At 42.0% G+C, this 19,815-nt stretch overlaps 1 protein-coding gene and 1 pseudogene across 6 annotated transcripts in view; both read right to left on the bottom strand.

Moving 5' to 3' along the window:
- Window positions 1-1,159: 1,159 nt before the first annotated feature.
- Window positions 1,160-1,787, bottom strand: LOC122474442 (annotated as a pseudogene).
- Window positions 1,788-3,559: 1,772 nt separating this feature from the next.
- Window positions 3,560-19,815, bottom strand: part of GAPVD1 (GTPase activating protein and VPS9 domains 1) — a 76,323-nt gene continuing 60,067 nt past the window's right edge. For all 6 annotated transcript variants that reach the window (XM_043566612.1, XM_043566611.1, XM_043566616.1 and 3 more), the window contains 9 exons: window positions 17,685-17,807; window positions 16,024-16,153; window positions 14,902-15,011; window positions 14,547-14,706; window positions 13,511-13,698; window positions 12,599-12,812; window positions 10,337-10,409; window positions 9,215-9,412; window positions 3,560-7,580 (listed from right to left, as the gene is read on the bottom strand). In XM_043566612.1, coding sequence (XP_043422547.1) covers window positions 7,440-7,580; window positions 9,215-9,412; window positions 10,337-10,409; window positions 12,599-12,812; window positions 13,511-13,698; window positions 14,547-14,706; window positions 14,902-15,011; window positions 16,024-16,153; window positions 17,685-17,807 — 1,337 coding nt within the window. In that variant the 3' untranslated portion in view covers window positions 3,560-7,439. The remainder of the gene's footprint in view (window positions 7,581-9,214; window positions 9,413-10,336; window positions 10,410-12,598; window positions 12,813-13,510; window positions 13,699-14,546; window positions 14,707-14,901; window positions 15,012-16,023; window positions 16,154-17,684; window positions 17,808-19,815) is intronic.

Raw genomic sequence — 19,815 nt, 5'->3', positions numbered from 1 at the left:
TTCCTCTCCTGGAGCGGGCTCACTCCCCACTCGGCCCCAGGGCCTCATTAGTCATTAGCAACAGCCACAAGAGAAGGGACACAGGGTTGTTGGTGATCAAGAAATGAGTGGGCAGGAAGGAGGTCAATAAATCCAGGAGTTGGATTCCATGGATTGAGGGGCTTGGAAAGAGAGGAAAGTCAAGTCAGAAGCCAGGGGCTTCGAGAACTAATGGGACGCCAATCGTAAGCGGAAACAAAACACAACAGAAATCAGACATTTTGAAAGCGAAATAGTGAGGATTATGAGGAAGAAGATTAGACAAATATTTTTTTCATACAGATATTTGAACACTGCGATCCTCTGGAGATGTTCAGGCATTTGAGATTTGGGAAAAAGATAGTTTTTACATAACCACCCTGGTTATGAGTAAAGAAAACACTTGTATTTAAGCAAATAAAAAGAGCTATCCTTACAGGATAAACTGGACTGGCCATCTGGTGAAAGTTGGTTGTTTTTTTTTTTAATATTTATTTGTTTTTGAGAGAGCACAAGCAGGGGAGGTGCAGGGGGGGGGGGACAGAAGATCAAGTCCTCTGTGGGGCTTGAACCCACAAACCATGAGATCATGACCCGAGCTGAAGTCAGACACTCAACCGACTGAGCCACCCAGGCACCCCTGTGTAAGGGTCTGCCTTCCTCACACCTGTCATCCTTATAGGATGTGGGGCCAAGCCTTTAAAAATTGAACTTCTGCAGTGGATCCTGAATTTTAACAAGCATCAGAGTCAGATGGGGAGCTTGCTAGGAATGTAGATTCCTGGACTTTCCCCCAGAAATCTGATTCAATAGCTGCAGGGTGAGATCACAAGTTTATGGATGTCGCCAGTTAGGCAGTGCACGTCGTGGTCCACTGGTTCATACTTGGTGAAAGGCTGGCTGTCATGGCATTTCTCAAACTTCCCTGAGGATGTCACCTGGAGGACTTACTTTCGTTTTTATATAAAAGAAAACTTTTAATGCTTGCCCTTAAAAATTATAAAGACTAGGGGCACCGGGGTGACTCAGTTGGGTGTCTGACTTTGGCTCAGGTCATGATCTTGTGGTTTGTGAGTTTGAGCCTCACCTCAGGTTCTGTGCTGATGGCTCGGAGCCTGGAGCCTGCTTCGGATTCTGTGTGTGTGTCTCTCTCTGCCTCTCCCCCAATCACGCTCTGTCTCTGTGTCAAAAATAAATAAACATTAAAAAAAAATTGTCTTAATTATAAGGACTATACATGATTTGGAAATAAGACTACCAAACAATGGCCAAATAAGAACTGTCCATTCCATGCCTTCGTTTGGTCCCTCGGTCACTCAGAAATAAAATGTTATCAGCTACTGCTGTTGTTCCTTGTCACCTTCCATTATTTTTGTCCGTGAATTCACCATAGTCTATTTCCCTTTCCATATAAATTCGAGACCCTTCTTCGTATACCAATAGGCCACATCTCTGAAACTTGCCTGGAATGATGACATACTGTGCCACGTTGTCATTTGACTGACATCACCCACTTGGTATGCTTCACTTTTCTCTCATCGCCACATCTCATTTGCTGCTGGAGAAAATACTGTGACTGGGTGTTTTTCTTCCACCTGTGTCATGACAGGGTCCTGACCCACTTGCCCTAGTAAATGCACACAATTCAGAGATCTTTCAAGAACGAAACTGCTTGCTATTTCAGACTCTGCTCTTAAAAACTGATCAAGTACCTGTAATACAGTTCTTTGAAATATGGCTTCTATTTTCTTTTTTCTACAATTTAATCGTTAGCCTTTTCCTGACTCTCTAGGACCACTTGAGCATGTAAAGATTCCTGGTTCCATCCTCAATAAATTCAGATTTACAAACAAGAGTACCAGGTGATTCTCAACAGGGAATTTAGAAAAGCATGGTTTACAGAACTCCCTGGGGCACAATTTTAGGTCCCAACCCCAGAGATTATAATTCCTTTGATCAGAGTGAGTCGGAACAGAGCCCTTGACTGAATTCATCAGGAATGATTAAGAAACATCAGCAGCAAAGGGGCGCCTGGGTGGCGCAGTCGGTTAAGCGTCCGACTTCAGCCAGGTCACGATCTCACGGTCTGGGAGTTCGAGCCCCGCGTCAGGCTCTGGGCTGATGGCTCAGAGCCTGGAGCCTGTTTCCGATTCTGTGTCTCCCTCTCTCTCTGCCCCTCCCCCATTCATGCTCTGTCTCTCTCTGTCCCAAAAATAAACGTTGAAAAAAAATTAAAAAAAAAAAAAAGAAACATCAGCAGCTATGTATATTAATCAACAGCCCTGGTTAAAAAACGTTTGTCAAGCCTACAAATTAAGAGAGTAAGGAAAGCTGAAGTGAAAATGTCCTATATTTTTAAAAATCACATTAAAAGGGGCACCTGGCTGGTTCAGTCAGTGGAGCGGGCTAATCCTGATCTCGAGGTCGTGCGTTCAGGCCCCACGTTAGGCAGAGCTTACTTTAAAAAATCACATCAGATACTCTTTTCACAGGTACATAAAATTTAATGGTTTTGGCCAGCAACATGCTGAATTCCTAGTTAACAGAATTAGGTCTACTGTGGTGTTCATGTTCAGCATCCACAACAGGTTCAATGACTTGGAACTGAGCACTATTCCCAAATGTGCAAGATGTTTTCAGGATTCTCGTAACCAGAGATTTTCCAGCCTCTTTGGTCAATTTTCTAAAAAGTCTATGTACTGCATTTTGGTACCACCAAGAAGATGGAAAAGGATTCTCCTGGAATGAAATGACCGAAGCAAAAGCTCTCCAATGAAAACTGAAATCTCTAGGCAGAGGACACATTTACAGCCAAGAGGAGCTTCTGAGAAAGGATTTCCCTTTTCAGGATCATGACACGTTTTACAGGCAGTGCTGCATGGAGGCCTAGCTAAACAGTGCCACTGGCTCAGCCTCCTTTGGGAAAAGCTACAGAGCCACTTCTTGGGAGAGAAGGGTTGAGTGGGTACAAATATAACAGGAGTCCAAGCACACAGGTAATGCCAAGTTGGCAAGTAGAGTCGAATTCTATGTCCAGTTTTAGGCCAGTGATAGCATTAACTTTAATACTGAACAGACTGAATGAACACTGAGCCCTAATCAAATTTTTTAATGTTTCCTTCTAAATAAGGAGCAATCAATACAGGGAAAGCACCTTTCCACCAGCAAGGGAAGCCTGCAGAGTGAGCTTGTGACAAGGGCTCCTTGTCTAATAGCACCTCCCCTGGGCCGAAAAGATTAATAAAGGCTTCAGGGAATACTGTGATTAGGACTTCTGCTCTCAGAACTAAGGCTGATGAATAGCTACCAAATACAAGGGCCAGATACAAACTGTGTTAAAACAGTAAACGTTCACAATCTCGTTAGTAACCGCTAGCTCATTCTAATTCCTTCCTGGACCACACTTAACAAATGTCCTTAGATGTTCAGATGAAAAAAAGGCAAGTGTGAATTCTTGGAGAACATTAGTAATATTTGGAGTCAAAGAAACTTTCAGAAATGCTTCTGCGTACAAAATAGATGATGGAAACATAAAACGCAGTGAATTCAACTGCTCTCCCTTTTTAATCAGTTTTACAGAATGAGACTGTACATTAGTGATCACATTAGAAGACAGGATGAGTCTCCTGTACATATACAAGATTGTGCAAGCTCATTAACTGAGGCTTAGGTAAGGTTTTATCAGTTTCGAGAGGAGAGGCAGTACAAAGCTTTTTAGTACAGGAGAAGCACAAGAATACGGTAAACAAGACAGAATATCAACTCAGCAGGGGTGAATTTTTAAGGCATGTGGCCCCTGCCCACACTGTCTGCCATTAACCAAGTGGAGAGGACCTCCTCACTCTCGAACTTAACCATTGCTGAGTGCAGGCCTGTGGGACACATGAGCTCCACCGTGACTCCATAGCTCAACCACACCAACCGTGACAATGCGCAAACTATGTTTCCCTTTCTCTAAGTGTTCTCCAGGGTAATAAAGCCGTTCCTGGTCATCTTACTTCTTGGGTAACCTACATTCTAAGGTATATTAAGTATTAACCTGGCAAATTCTCAAGCATTTTGGCATTCAAAATAGTTAAAATACCTCATCACTGTTAATCTACTTACTAAAAATTCTTTGAGCTTCAAGATGGTTTCTGATTTCCCCCCACCCCCCGAATTATGGCAATCAAATACAGAATAAATTCACTAGATTTAAAAGAACTAGAAAGAGGGCAAATGTAGACTTTTCCTTAAAGAAATAAAGCAGGAACGGAGAAGCAGGAGGAAAACGTTGAAGAAGCTAACCCCGCTACATTTCTATCACTCCCATGCAACCCACTAATAATTTTGAGCAAGTGTGGTCCTCCTTTTCCCTTTCCACACCCAATCACATCAGAGAACGGGGTCTTTAAAGCCTCACCCATTCAAAACATGAAGTTGACCTTTACTTGGCTCAAACTGGAATCCGCATGGCAGGTTACGCAAAGACGGTGCTGGATGGGCACGCGAGCTCAGCTGCTGGGTCTGACGAGAGCGCGGCCTCACTACCATTTGGGCCAGGTTCCTGTTCTCTGGCTTAGCTCGTCAGCAACGTGTATATTGAAAGTCTGGATTAAACAAAGGCTTCCAGGACACAACAGGAAAAGGGAAAACCATGCATCACATCTATTTTCAATCCCTCACGAAGCCTAATTCTCTTACTACAGCAATTTAATATCTGTATAAAAAAAGGCTTTCATAAGCAGGTTTTAAAAAGAAAAAGCAGAAGCCAGCAATTCCTGGGGCTGAGACGTAAACTAAAGCGGAGAAAGAAAACAAAAACGTTTACCAGGTTTAAAAAAAATAGTAATTTTATGAAGACCATCCTCAGTCTGTGTTTCTACTGCTTAACTTTCAGGAAGCAGAATATTAACACAAAATATAAACTGATTTTTCACTAGAGAAGTTAACTGTAGAATATTTCAGTGAACTGAGCCACTCTCTCTCAACAACATCATTGCAAATTCCACATAATACTCAGCGGCTACTGTTTCCTATGGGTGATTTTATACTTTTGCACTAATCCCTCATATAAAATAAGTGCTGGGAGGAAATGTAATAAGAACCAAAGAACAACTATCCCTCCTTCCCAAAGGAGCAAAGTCAAATTACTCCCTGTCTCCCACCCTACCGCTGCCACGCAGATAGTCACCAACTCCTAAATTCAGAAATCAACACTATAAGAAAATCATGCCATGAAATCAAGCCAGCAAAATGGCTGATGCTGATTGGTTCTTGCTCCTAAAAGGGTTTGCAGAGGGAGATGTAGCTACTCCTTAAAGAGCCGGGCTGTGCTTCTCCGCCAGCTCCCGAGTTAAGACCCAGGCCCGGGCCTCTGTCTCAGAGGTGTAATCGGATGCCAGATCCCTGGGGTTCCACCCTCACCCCTGGCCCCAGCACTGCATGGCTCTCACCTCCTGCCTCCAGCACAGCCCTACACCCACAACTCACCACCTTCTCCTCCACAGAAAAGAGCCCTGTGCAATGTCCACAGCTTCGTATTTATTTCTATAGTGATAACACAGAATGGATTTAGCAACCATTTGGAGAGGAAAAAAAAATCTGTTAAAGCCCATAAAAATGAATTTCAACTATTCCAAGTCTTCTATTGACTTAACATTTATTGAATCAAATACTGAAATAAATGGACTCACCCTAGGTCTTAGAAATCGTGTCAGACTGTTTGTCTTGTAAAGTATTTAATGACAGGATCTGACTTCTAATACGTAGGCAGGTTTGACAGTCACAGCCCATGAAGCACAGGACTCTACACAGATTTCTTGACCTAACATTCAAAAGGACATTTTGTAGTACTAGTTTAATTTTGATCTCTCCCTAAAAGGCAGAAACCACATCCCACACTCCTATGTAACTTATCTCGGTATTCTAAAATAAATGAATGAGAAGAGATGGGAGCATAAAGAAAATCCAGCTTCTTTAGGCACAATTAAACACAGAGGTCTCGGAGAGAAGACGGCCTCCGGGTTCATCTGCTCACCGCTGTTTGTCACAGTTCCCTTAAAAATGCCTAGAAATGCTGCTAGCAACAAGGGACTCAAAGTATGGGACTGAGTTTGTTATAAAAGAAGCTAACCAAGTTTAGGAAACATACAGAGTGAGAGCAGTCGGGGATGACTTACACCCCAGACTTGTGCTTGAAGCTCTGGTGTGCCTCCCTAGCCAATTTCTCACACACCAACACCCATTCCTGATTAATTATCAATATACAATCAAACCAAAATACTGAAACCCAGACTTTTGTTCAGAAGAGGGAAATAAAGGCACAGAAACCTGCCAAAATAGATTTTTTTCCATAAGAATAATATGGTTGATTAAAATAGTTTATCACTAGTAAAACTTGTATCACTAGAGCAGACAATACAAATTAGTTTTTAAAAAAATGACATTCACTGAATTCCTGGTCTGTCATTCAATGTGAATAATCATCAAAAATATATTACAATGAAAGGTTTAAAAGGAGTTCTGTTTGGGGTTTCTACACTGTATTTAGTATGTACCACAGTAACATGTTAGGTATCTACTGTTCCTCTGTATGTAACGCATGGCGATTAAACAGTCTACCTCGCTCCTCCTGCAGGCTCAAAGACGTCTGTGGTGAGGAATGTCTAAGTGATTGTTATACCCCTCATCAAAGGCAGCCTTGTGCATCAAACTCCACACCTAGAAAGTTCAAGAAACTGTTTTACACTTTAATAAATATTTCTGTGTATTTGTTTGTTGCTTTTAAGCTCAGCTTAAACTTTGTCAAGGAAACCATTTCACAAGAGGGTACGTCACAACCTACTATCAGCAATATTCCTTGTTTATTAGAATCTGAAGATGTCCATATTACATCAAATATAAATATATATTATATTTACATTTCCTTCTTAGCTTTTCGATCTAGGTGAGTGTATTTATATAATGCCACTAATGTCACCACTATTAGAATCCTCAGTGCAACTGCTATTTTCCTTCCATTAGATGCATAGAAGATTACGCAGCATCTAAAAAGAGGTGTACTGTTCTTTTCTTTTTTTGTTTTTTTAAATAAAAGGAAAGAATGGGTATTCGTGAATGGAGATCTAGGAATTTTCTAGATTTTGTTCTCTTTTTTAATATTTCAAAATACCTGAAAAATGTGGTCCCTTTTTGCAGTACTAGTCTCTACTTGGGACAAGAAAATAACCAAATATGCAACAGAAAAGAAAAGAGCCCAAAGAAAAGGGAACCTGCTTGTTAGCTCATTAATCTGTTTAGTAAAGATCTGTTTTAAAATGTCTGAACGCTGTACAATATTATACAAAAACAATCTTCAGCCTTCAAAGCAGCTGGTACATTTTCTAAGAGAGCTGTTTGCCCGCCTAACAGTCTGCTGCCTCGGTGGGCCTTGGTCTTGGTCACTTCCGGTCATCAATCGTTTTAATGAATTCCACCGCTGCCGTGAACTGCATCCACCAGTAGGACTCCTCTCCAGACAGACAGCTGGCATAAAAGCTACTGATATACTGGACGGTAGACAGCAAACAGGGTGGATTTGCCTAGAGAAGTGAAAACGAAGAGAGTCAATTACTCAGATGTACAACTCCGCAAAAACCATCTAAGCTAACATCTTCCAATGTCTTCCTATGAAAGAGACACCAGTCCTTTTGAAAATAATCCCCAAAGTCTTCTTCGGGAGCAATTTATAAACCTTAGCCACTATGAGTAACAACGGTATACTGGAAAGGCAACTCAGGTTCTAATGCCAGCTGAACTATCTAGACCTTTCTATCCTTGTAAGTCAATGAAGCTTGCTGGTCCTTATGGAGGCTGAACTAATCCCAGTGGACTTTACTCAACACATCCCAGGATTCCAGAATGTTAGATAAGGAAATAAAGGCTGTACACCAATTGAGAAAGAAAAAAAACTAAAAAGATAATATGGTGAGTTGCCAGAGGTAACACAGAACATCTCCTGCTTTTTACTTTTTTCACATAGACAGAAAGGACACAGGCGTTGTAAGTGGTTGGGGGGACACACTAAGGCCTGTGCCCCAGAACGAGCTCGCACTGGCTCTGCAAAGAACGAGACACATCACACCTGGAAGATACAAGGACAACGGCCGACAGCAGGAGTCGGGAAGGCTGACCGCACACTGAGCGGTCTGAGAACACTCAACCTCTCTCCTATTTCATAGATGAAAATAATCAGGCTTAGACAGGTGAAAGGCTTGCCTGAGGTCACACAAGGGTTAGCAGCAGGCGCTAAACCCACGGATCCTATAGGCTGCCGACTGAGCTAAGAATTCAGATTGCAGAAATACCGCAATATCAAGAATTAGTAAAACATATGTCAGATATACTTTAGACGTCAACAGGTGGTCTGAGCTAACTGGAACACACAAGTGACAGAGTCACTTGGCGGCTGTGTGCACCCAAACTGCATGGTTCCCCTGAAAATGCTCACCATAAACCGTTTAAACGATGACATTTCAATTTTAAAGTAAAACACACACACACACACACATACACACACACACACACACACACACACACAAGAGACACCAGTACATTTTAAGATAATATGGCACAGGGGCGCCTGGGTGGCCCAGTAGGTTAAGCATCTAACTCCTGATTTCGGCTCAGGTCATGATCTCACAGTTCATGGGATCAAGCCCCATGTCAGGCTCTGTGCTGACAGCCCAGAACCTGCTTGGGATTCTCTCTCTCCCTCCCTCTATCCCTTCCCTGCTTGCTCTCTCTCCCTCTCTCAAAATAAATAAACAAACCTTTAAAAAGATAACATGGCACAATTACAAAATAAGAGGCCAAAAGGAGACAGGTGTTTGGTAGATTTGACGGTTCAGGTGACAAGGACTATGAGGAATTCAGTGTGGAAGAAGATGGTAAGAGCACAATAAAAAGAATTTTCCCTCATTCACTCACTCAATAATTACATACCGGGCCCCAACCAAGAACCTCAGGCATGTAAAAGTTGAAAATGTTCATCTAGGAATCCAGTCCTCCTATCCTTTCTTTCGAAAATCTTAACTTTTGGACAGAACAAGACTTCACATTAGACTCTTTCTGGGTAACACAGAGCTTGAGACTGGGAAGAGCACGTGAAGCCCCGCACCAACCTGCTTGGAACCGCCAAATAAACTCTCTTCATTAATAGTAGTGAGGGGCCCACCTTTATCAACACAAATACCAAAACAGGGACAAAGTCATCTGCTCCGGGGACGGAGTCCTCATTGGCCAGACTCAGGAGGTTCATGATCGTGGAGCACATTCTCAGGATGCACTGCACTTTGTCCCGAGGCGTCTTGTAAGCACTTATTGTCCTGATTTCTGACTGTGCGGATGGCCATGGTGCCTCCCGAAGATAAACCTAAGCGAGATCACAAACAGACCCGAATCTTGAATTCAACAGCAACTACAGGAAGCGACCAGGACAACCTCCATGTCAGGAAGCAGAAGGGTAGGCTTGGTGCCTTTTCCTTTCTTCAGTAAAACCAGATTGTGGTTCCCTCCCTTCCACTAAGACTGAAGCTTAGTAAATTTTTAAATAATTTGCTTTGCATTTTCAAATGAATCAATCCTCCATTAATGGAGGAAAGGACATATGATAACACCAACCTAGACCTCATAAAATGCCAAACAATTATCTTTCTTAAATAGCTAGAATGGAACTTATCTACAAGGAGCAGCTGATTCTAAAAGTACAAACAAGCTACTTCTGAAGGAAAATATCGTAAAAATGTTACCTTTGTTGCAGTTCTAGAAAGAACAGATTAAAAAAACCAAGGTAATTTATAAACTTATACTGACATTTCATTAGTGGGGACACTAATAAAACAACCAGAAAAGTCAAATACCTGAACTTTTCCATTATTTTGTAGACGTTGTATGACACTAACAGGTAACTTTGATGTCACATTCAGATTCAATTTGTTCCCCTGGAATAGCTGTCACATTCTGTGGAGTGCCACCAGATCCCTTACTCGAATGGGACATTTCTGCAGAAACCTGGCTATAAAAACATCCCTGGAGAGCAAGGCTGCTGCAGGCGGAGCAGGTGTAGGCAGAAGCCCCGCCCGCACGCTGAGTGGCATCTGGGCAGGGGCCCCTCAGTGCAGCCCTCCTCCTCCTCTCCCCAAGGCCCCTTCCATGCCAGGATATGTTAATCCTAGGACCTCTGAGAACTTTAAGTTAGAAATACCTCGAATGCAAATTGTGTTTTATAATTTATTATGTTCTGAACATGCATACGGCGTTATCAAGCAACTACTAATACTACATAAAACTGTATTACCTCTGGTATCTGTAGAGCTCTGTGATTTGCAGTCACTACTTTAGACAATCTCTGAATATGTTCATGAAGGACTCTGAAAACCCCAAAAACACATATGTAAATACATATTTCAGAAAAAAAAGGCACATAAAAAATGTTTTTTTTTCAAAACATTTAAAACGTTAAGACTTCTTTCGAGATACAGATTACAATTACGGTTGAGACGCTTAGCTGTAAGTATTCCCTCTTGTCAAAAATGTCTCACACTTAGGATCTCCTTAGAAATGCTGAGTGGGCTGAGGGGAGGCAAGGAGAGTAGGGAAGTCCTTCCTTCCCAGCCCAGTTCAGCATTCCAAAGGAGAAAGGGGAGGAGCCCTAGCCCAGAAGCCACCCGGACACACTAATTAGTAAAAAGCACAGAGGAAGTAGAGGGATTAAAAGCCAGAAACCAAAGACCACAGAAGCTCAGACAGAGAAGGGACTCTGAGAACACTCAACCTCTCTCCTATTTCATAGATGAAAATAATCAGGCTTAGACAGGTGAAAGGCTTGCCTGAGGTCACACAAGGGTTAGCAGCAGGCGCTAAACCCAGCCTTCCTGGCTTCTACTGTTTTTTCCGGAGCACTGGTTAACTGTGCACTCTATAAAACCTGAAGACATGCCACGGAGGAGAGGGTACCCAATACTGCTCTTTGCAGGAAATACAGTTTGAATGCCCCTACTCCCATTTATCCCATTCTGGAAGCTAAAAACTGGTCTCCGGAAAGAAAATATGTCCCATTTGGTGAAGGAGGCACAGAAGCCGGGGTGCGCCTCTTAACGTTTATTTATTTTTGAGAGAGAGAGAGACAGAGCGTGAGCGGGGGAGGGGCAGAGAGAGAGGGAGACACAGAATCCAAAGCAGGGTCCAGGCTCCAAGCTGTCAGAACAGAGCCCGACGTGGGGCTCGAACCCACGAACCGTGAGATGACCCGAGCTGAAGTCGGATGCTCAACTGACTGAGCCCCCCAGGCGCCCCATGGGGTGTGCCTCTTAGACTATGAAGAGCGGGAGAGGCAGGCTAGAACAACCCTAACCCATTCACAGAAGAGTGCTCTCAAACATACATGTAAGACCTTAGCATTTCTGTGAAAGAAAGCTTCTATTAACCATTCATGACTCATCCTGAGGTCCTTTCACATGGACCCCTTGAGAGTCACTGGCACAGTAAGCCGGTGTTACTGCTGGGGACAGAGTAGCCACCTCAACATGGCAGAAACAGGGCTGTGAAGCAGTGTTCCAGAAAGTGCAAGAGAGGGAAAATGAAAATGAGAAATCACCCATAGTCTTATTACCCCAAATATAACCACGGTTACCACTCCAGGTTTCTTTCTTTTTTTTTTTTTCAGGATAAATTTTTTTTAGGATTACTTTTTAAAACCAGCTTTATCGAGACATGACTCATACATCATAGATTTCCAGATATTTTTTGATATTCAAACATACAGCTTTTCATTCTTAATAAATAAATAATGAGCATACAGAAGTCAAGCCCTGTGCTTGATGCTGGGACAGAGTGGTAACTAACAGCATTATGTTCCTGCTCTCATGGAGACGACAATCCAGTGGAGGAGAGAAGTGTTCACCAGATGACCACACACAGCAGGGATCACTAAGGGGGTGATTCTGCACCTCCCCTCCTCCCGAGGGACATCTGGCAATGTCTGGGGACATTCTGGTTCTTACAACTGGTGGGGAACTACCAGCATCTCCTGTGTACAGACCAGAGATGCTGCCAAACATCCTGCAAGGCACACAGCAGCCTCCCACACCAAGGAGTTACCTGGCCCCACGTGCCAGTAGTGCCAGGCCGAGGAACTGTGACTCTACCAGATGTGAAACCCCAACAGTGGCAAGTGCTAAAGAAAGGTACGCAGGTCCGAGAGAGCCCTGCCAGGAACTGACCCTGGTCAGAAAGGTCAGAAGAGTGGTGCTGCAGTCTAGACGTGAAGGATAAGGAAGAGCAGGAAGAGGAAAGAAGGGGAGAACAGCTAAGGCAGAATAGCAGCAGGGCCTTCCAGGAAGGCCATACCAATTGATATGCCCTCCGGCCCAATTTCCCACTCCCTGAAAACAGAGTGCTATCCTTCTTTCTGCCCTGGTCACTCAGATGGGGGGAAATGATAGCATGCACTGCCTTTACTGGCATCACTAAGTCTCATGCACAGCTTGTGTAAAACACGGGACTGGCTGATGTACCCCTACGTGGTCAACACAGGTGCGGTAAACATGGGAGTGCTCACTGGTCACGAAGTATGTCCCCATCCTGGTTAGGGTAGAAAGCAAGCTTGAAAATCCGATTCATCACACTTCGTTCAATGGCCAGCTGAGCATCCTGAAGCTGCTCCTCACTCGCGTTCTGCCATATGACGTCCTGGGCCATTGCACCATAAAGGAACTGCAGAAAATCCTCTACCTGAGCAGTTTTATCATCAGCTGCTGTGAGTTTCTGAAAGTCTCCAATGCAAAATAATGATTTTTTATAATATACTATCTGAATAATCTTAAAAAGGAAATTACAGAAATCATTTTAATCACTAGCTCTGCAGATGTTATGTTCTTAAAGCCAAAAGTGTATATGCATATGGCTTATTTTAGGAGAATGTGGTCAGATCATTAAAATCAGAAGATAGGTAAGAAATATGCGAAAGTTTAAAAGCAAGGGGTTTGTCATAAAAATGACATACTTTGAAAAAAAAAAAGGTTTTTTTGACTTTAAGAAAAAAATAAAAATTTAAAAACGATATAAAAATGACACACTTTCACTAATGTATAGACTTACTGAATCTCTACACTGTACACCTAAAACTAATATAACACCATATATATATTAATTATAGTGTAATTTAAAAAATTAAAAAGTTAAAAGCTTTTTAAAAATGATATGTTTTATTTTAAATGTGAGAAAAACATACACAGGATCCAAAACTCTAACCAATTTTCCCAATTTTGTATAAACTACAGATATTCGATCCAGGATAAAAATGGAATGTATTGGTTGGACGTTACGGTTTAATCAAGAATCCATAAAACACGTGGGAGTTTAAGGGACTACTTGTAGACATGCAGATACTCAAATTAGCAAAACAAAAATTTCCAAATCTCCCCACGAATCCATGGCTGAAGAGATGCTTCAACTAAAGGTCTTTAGTTACCTTGAATGAATTCCCTGATCTTCTTTTCTTTGCTCTCAAGCAGCAACCTTACACAGACGGTGGTAAAGTATCTATTGGCCACCTCTTTGTCCCGCAAGACCCTTTGCAGTAGCCTTTCCAGGTGAGCCTGCGTGGTCTGCAGTCCTTGCCGACAGCGAGTGAGATAAGCAATATAGGGGGCCCTTTTCCTAAAAGGAAATATGCTTTGCAGGACATCACATACGTACAGTGACACTTTTTTGGAGACTAAGAGTCTTAATTTTTTCTCTCATAGACTTCGGTTTTACCAATTAGCCACGTCAGGCTGCAGACAACTGTCTTGAGGACTAATAATGCTGCCTGCTTAAGAAACAGAACCATTGTGCGTATTTGTGAAGAATAACGTCTACTGGGCTGAACACTTAGCTACCCAACTCACTAAATGTTACTAAGTCCCTTGGCATCGTTGGTCTATTTTATATTGGCCCACAGTCTCCATGTTGGTAGGACAGGACCTCATACTTCACAGGAAATTGATAGCTACAGAAGACTAAAATAATTACAACATATAGGTTAATACACCACTAGACCATTAAACGTATCATCAATTATTTGCTTATAGTCTAATCGTAACAATCATTAAAGTGCCCATTCCCTAAGCCCAGGGGCCTCTTCATTTCCCAAGGATCTCTATTACATTCTTCTCCTGAACTGTTAGCAAAGGGCTAGCAGCAGACAGAGGGCAGCAATTTTTAGGCCTACTCCTTCCCTACTCCAGGAAATAGTTTTTCCTATCACCCCGAAAAAAAGCTAAAGCTAGCTATTCTGGCCTCACCTCTGCTAGCACGGCTTCTGTGCAAAGCTGAAGGAAACTGAATTTCTCTGTTAGTCAGAACTGCTCATTTACAACTACACTTCCAGATAAATATCCAAACGTGTTCGTCATCCAGGTAAACACAGCCAAGCACATTGCAGTAAGCCCAGATTCACTTGTGAAATAAAAAAAGACACTTGGAGCTGAAAATAGGCTGACAAGTGAAGCAAGCTGGGTAATTACCTGTAGTCCTCGGCAATAGAGGCCAGCAGTTTCCTACAAGTTCTGTTATCAAAGCGGCACACACAGCGCATAGTTTCTTGAAGTTGAGCCATTAAGTTCTTATCTTGTAGGTTAATTGCTTCAGCTATTTGAACTTTTAAGAAGCAAACAATTTCATTGTCTAAACAAACAAACAACAGAACTCTGTTATTGTTGAGAATTTCCATTGTATACCATCCCTCAGCCTTTGGGATATCCCATTCTGCTCTACCATGGATCAGCAGAACTAAACCATATGGAATTGTTACACAGCTTAAATACAGTGGAATACAGGCGGTTCCATATGATCCAACCTATAAATACAGGAAAAACTTACCTTCTGGGTCTGTGTGGTCTGGTAGACCATTCCTTGTTGAATGGGTTAGCACTGGGAAAGCAACGGAATCCGCAGAGCAAAGAGCAAGTCTCAGTTTCTTTTTTGCATCTCTGAAGAATGAACCAAAAGTACATTAATTTCTTTATCCAGAGATGGTCATATTTTATGAACACTCACTATACAAACTAATATGCTACCTCAGGACTCAGATGTTTCGAGCAGAAATAAAAAATTAATTTTTAATTTACTGACAGCTCACTTAAAGGAACAGGCTTTACTTGTTACCCGAGGAGCAAGGCTATATAAAAATGCTCTGAGCAAGGACTATTCTGTAAAGTCACCAGAATCAAACAAATCCTTTTGGACCCTGTAACATAAACCAAATCCCACAACAGCCACTGGGAGGAGAATGAGAAAGCGCCATGATGCCAGGGTCAGGAGGGACCACAGAAGTCACCAGAACCATCTCACCATCCAAACTAAGAACACTGTCCACCAGGTCTCCTGAGAAAGGCTGATCTTGACACAAGACAAGCTCACCACTCGACAAGAAGCCCTTTCTATCACTCTACTGCTTGAAACTGCGGCTGACCCTACCACCCACTTGGTCTCCCCCAGCATTTCCCACGTGGGCAGGGAGCTTGGGGTCTGCAAAGGCACTGCCACTTGTTTCATTTAAAGGACGTATGTGGTCCCTGTGAGCACACGAGGTGGATGTTTTTTCACTCCTGAATTAAAGTGTTTGATGTATGGAATCCAAAGTGAAGCAAGGTTTTCTCAGGAAACTGCATTTCATTCATTCTCTCTGCTTTATACTTTTTTTTTTTTTTGGTTTGGTTTTTTTATTTTAAGAGAGAGAGCACAAACGAGGGAGAAGGCCAGAGGGATAATCTTGAGCAGGCTCCACACTCAGCACAGAACCTGATGTGGGGTTCGATCCCACAACCATGGGATCAGGACCTGCACCGAAATCAAGATTCAGATGCTCAACTGAATGAGCCACCCAGACGACTCCCCTGCTTTATACATTTACTAGATGGCTCAATGAATCCTGACTTGCAGTGACAACAGTGCTGATGGAAAGTCCAAACCCACAAATTCGCAATCCTCCCAAAGAAATACCTGTATGAAAAAGCAGAGTCCTGAGGGTGGGCCGCTTGGCTCGCGGAGTCCGGGAGATCATCAGCCGACATGTTCTGCAGTGTTTCCTCACGAGGAGAGTCCTGTGCACTCTCACCATCACCCATGACCTCTACACAAACCCACCCCCAGAGAGGATAAGCAGGTTAACCTGGGGGCCTAGCACCAGTACGTGTTCAGAGCAACTCAACAATAAATTTGCACTGTGCTTTTCAGCCGGAGTGCTTTGAGAAAGAAGGAAAAGCACTTCATTTAAACAAGCTGATAGCAATGACAATAAATCAAGGGAGCAGTTGTTGAGAAGTGAATGATTTTTACTTCCTGTACCAATCTTAACTCAAAACAACAAACGTCTGTGACTAAACAGATAATGCTCTAATCAGCTTCACTGAGCCACAGAACCAAGAGGAGCCTCAAAAATCATTCTACATAAAACCCTCTTTTATAGACATGGGGTCTTGCCCAATCAGAAAGTGGCTTGCTGTAAAAGCCCTGGGCTAGCTGGCTGCTTAGGTGAACCACGTGCCCTAGTAAGGAGGCTGGGAGACCTGAGCGCCCTTCCCACTGCCCAAGAATGAGCTGGGACAAACTCACAAATGCAGCCAGGACAGATCTGTGGTTCCCGCAGTGGTTTTTATGTTTCTAATTAACCAATTTAGAGAATATGTTCATGTACAAAATCAAAAGGAATAAAAATTCGTTAATATAATAAAGATCCTGTCCTTACATAGGACAAATATGTTTATTAGGAGATAATTTAAAATGCTTCAGGAAAAAATACATGGAGAGAAAGTGGCAAAATGTTAACACCTGATAAAGGTAGAGGGAATATGGACCTCCACTGTACTATTCTTTCAAATCTTTTGTTATTTATTTTTTCAAAATAGTAAGTATGGGAAGTTCTCCTCTACTCCGGCTTCCCATTGTGCTCCCTATGAATTTCCCTTGAGCCAGCTCACATTACAGGTTTGTCAGATTCTTCCAGAGACACTGTGCACATACAAGCATAAACACATGTGCATACAATTTATGCTTTTATATACTTTTCCTCTCCTCTTCATCATGGGGATTATAGCTATTAAAAAGCTACTTTTTATTCAGATCACTTTTTTCACTGTGATACCAAAGTTAGTACAGTTGACCCTTGAACAACACAGGTTTGAAATGCATGGGTGCACATATACATGGATTTGCTTTCCTTATTTTTTTTTTAATTTTATTTTTAAGCAATGTCTACACCCAAAGTGGGGGCTCAAACTCACAACCCCAAGATCAAGAGTCATAGGCTCTTCTGACTGAGCCAGTCAGGCACCCCTACATGGATTTTTTTCAATAAATACATACGGTACTGTGACTGTATGTCCTTAACAATGATTTCCTTAACAACACTGTCTTTCCTCTAGCTTACTTTACCGTAAGAATACAGTGTACTAAACGTGTAACATACAGATATGTGTTAACTATTTGTTACTGTTAAGGTTTCCAGTCAACAGCAGGCTATTAGCAGTTAAGTTTTGGGGGAGTCAAAAGTCACATATCAATTTTTAACTATGCAGGAGGTTGGTGCCCCTACCCCCTTTCCCACCCCCCACCCCCACACTGTTTAGGGTTAACTATATTCAAATCTTTATCATGATTATCACCTGTACTTTCATAGTTTGCCATTGCTCCTTCACTGGGGCTGGTTCGTTTAATGGCATTCCTGTATTTGTCCAGAATATCCTCAGCGACCTGAGCTTGTGCACTGAGTCTAGGGCTGGGATCATCTGCAGGGGAAAGGAGAGTGAGAGAATTAGCTTCCCTTGGTTTGCACCAACTCTGATGTTAGTATGATACCAGTAGCATAATCCCAAAGACGGATTAGGAGGTGAGACTTAAAAAGAGCACATATCTCAATGTTAAGAGGCACCATGCAGCTGCCTGCTCGTCCCATTTCTAGGTCTGAGAGCCTTGCCACAGCACGCAATTGGGAGGATTAGCTCCACTTTCTCATCATCGCCAAAATTCTGCATGATGGTGTTAAGAAATTCAGTGCAGACTAAATGGATGATGGGTTTCTAAAGTGCTTATAACTCAAGTCACTGTTATTAGCAATGCATGCTAACAGAACTTCCAACAATGCATTGTTATAGGCAGATTCATTTATTCAGACATCTCCATGCTGAAGGGTAAAAAAAAGTATCAAATTTAGAATTAATCCCTTTTAAATAAAAAAAAAATGCCTTCTTCCATTCTTGCTGTATGACTTTCTCTCTCTACACATTTCAAACCTTTAGATATTAATATTCTGTCTCACTAAATCTGACCACGACAGTGAAGCTGCTGGAAGAGAGCACTTTTGTGAATCTAGCCACTGCTGGAGAGTGCTGGAAATGTACCCGGGGTACAGGGAGAAAAAGCTTATCACAATCACAGATGTAGCACTGTTTACTTTCAGGACCATTATCCTGTCAGCAAAATCAGCACACTGAAATGTGTTCCTGGAGCCTAAGATGGCAGAGTCATTAATTAACAGTCATCAAAGCAAAGAGCTGCTACAGATCCATGGGACAAAATAAAGTTCTATAGTGAAATGCAAACTCCTGACATAGATCCAGACCAAGCAGGTAACCACAAATGTCCGTATTCTGGTAGAATCCCATTTTTCAAGAAGTCTAACAACACATAAAAAATCACTAGATTATATATGTGTGTGCGTAATAGCAGCTAATAATAATAGCAGCTAACATTTCTTGAGCACTTACCACATGCCAGAAACTGTGCTAAGCACCTTTTACGAACAATCTCAATCATCACAACAACCCTACAGGGAGGTACTTTTATCACCTTCACTCTCTAGAGGAGGAAATCAGGTATAGAAAGGTTAAGCAGTATATGCTCATGGGCTCTTCCGTTTCCATGGAAAATAAAATTTAGTATCCATGTCTCTGTATAATTGCAGTAAATTACAGAAAAAGAGGATTTCCAAAGTAATTGAATCTTTCTGCTGTAATGGTATTTGAATTCATGAGAAAAGAGTTCTAATAAAATCTGATCTTCAAAATGTAAACTGATAAAACATCTATCATTACAAAATCTTTCTTTGGAAGGGGAGTACCTTTTTGCTATTGGTTTTGAGTGCTGTTGAGGGCTCTGAAAAAGGGAATAAAATTTGGCTAATCGTAAAGCCATAATGTCACTTATAACCTCTAATTCTATGCTGTTCTTAAGAATTTTTTCCAGGAAGGGGTACCTGGGTGGCTCAGTAGGTTAAGCATCTGACTTGACCTCAGCTCAGGTCATCATCTCACAGTTGGTGGGATCGAGCCCCACACTGGGCTTGGTGCAGACAGTACAGAGCCTGCTTGGGATTCTCTCTCTTCCTCTCTCTCTCAAATAAACATTAACAATTTTAAAAAAAAGAATTTTATCCCGGGAAAATAATGGAAATAAACAAAAAATGCTGTATATACGAAGCTGTGAGCACTATTTTCACAGTAAAAAACTGGATACCATTTAAGTATCCAAAAGTAAGAGAACATTCAGGAGGCCATAAAATGATATGACAGATTATCTGTGAGTCACTACAAATTATTAAAAACCAATCATGTCTAGTAGAAACTGGAGAGGGTTTATGAAATCACATTTGGTGAAAGAAGGATGCAAAGTTACACACATAATCTGATTCAGTCATGAAAAAGCCACATACAAATATGGAAAGACTGGGAAAGAACACGGAAAAAAAAAAAAAAGAACAGTTAGGGTGACTGGATTATGGACAGACTGTTAAGAAAT

This window comes from Prionailurus bengalensis, chromosome D4 (genome assembly GCF_016509475.1).
Source record: "Prionailurus bengalensis isolate Pbe53 chromosome D4, Fcat_Pben_1.1_paternal_pri, whole genome shotgun sequence".
NCBI lineage: Eukaryota > Metazoa > Chordata > Mammalia > Carnivora > Felidae > Prionailurus > Prionailurus bengalensis.
Note: the sequence above shows the minus strand (reverse complement) of the source record. Positions and strands in the feature narration are given on the sequence as shown.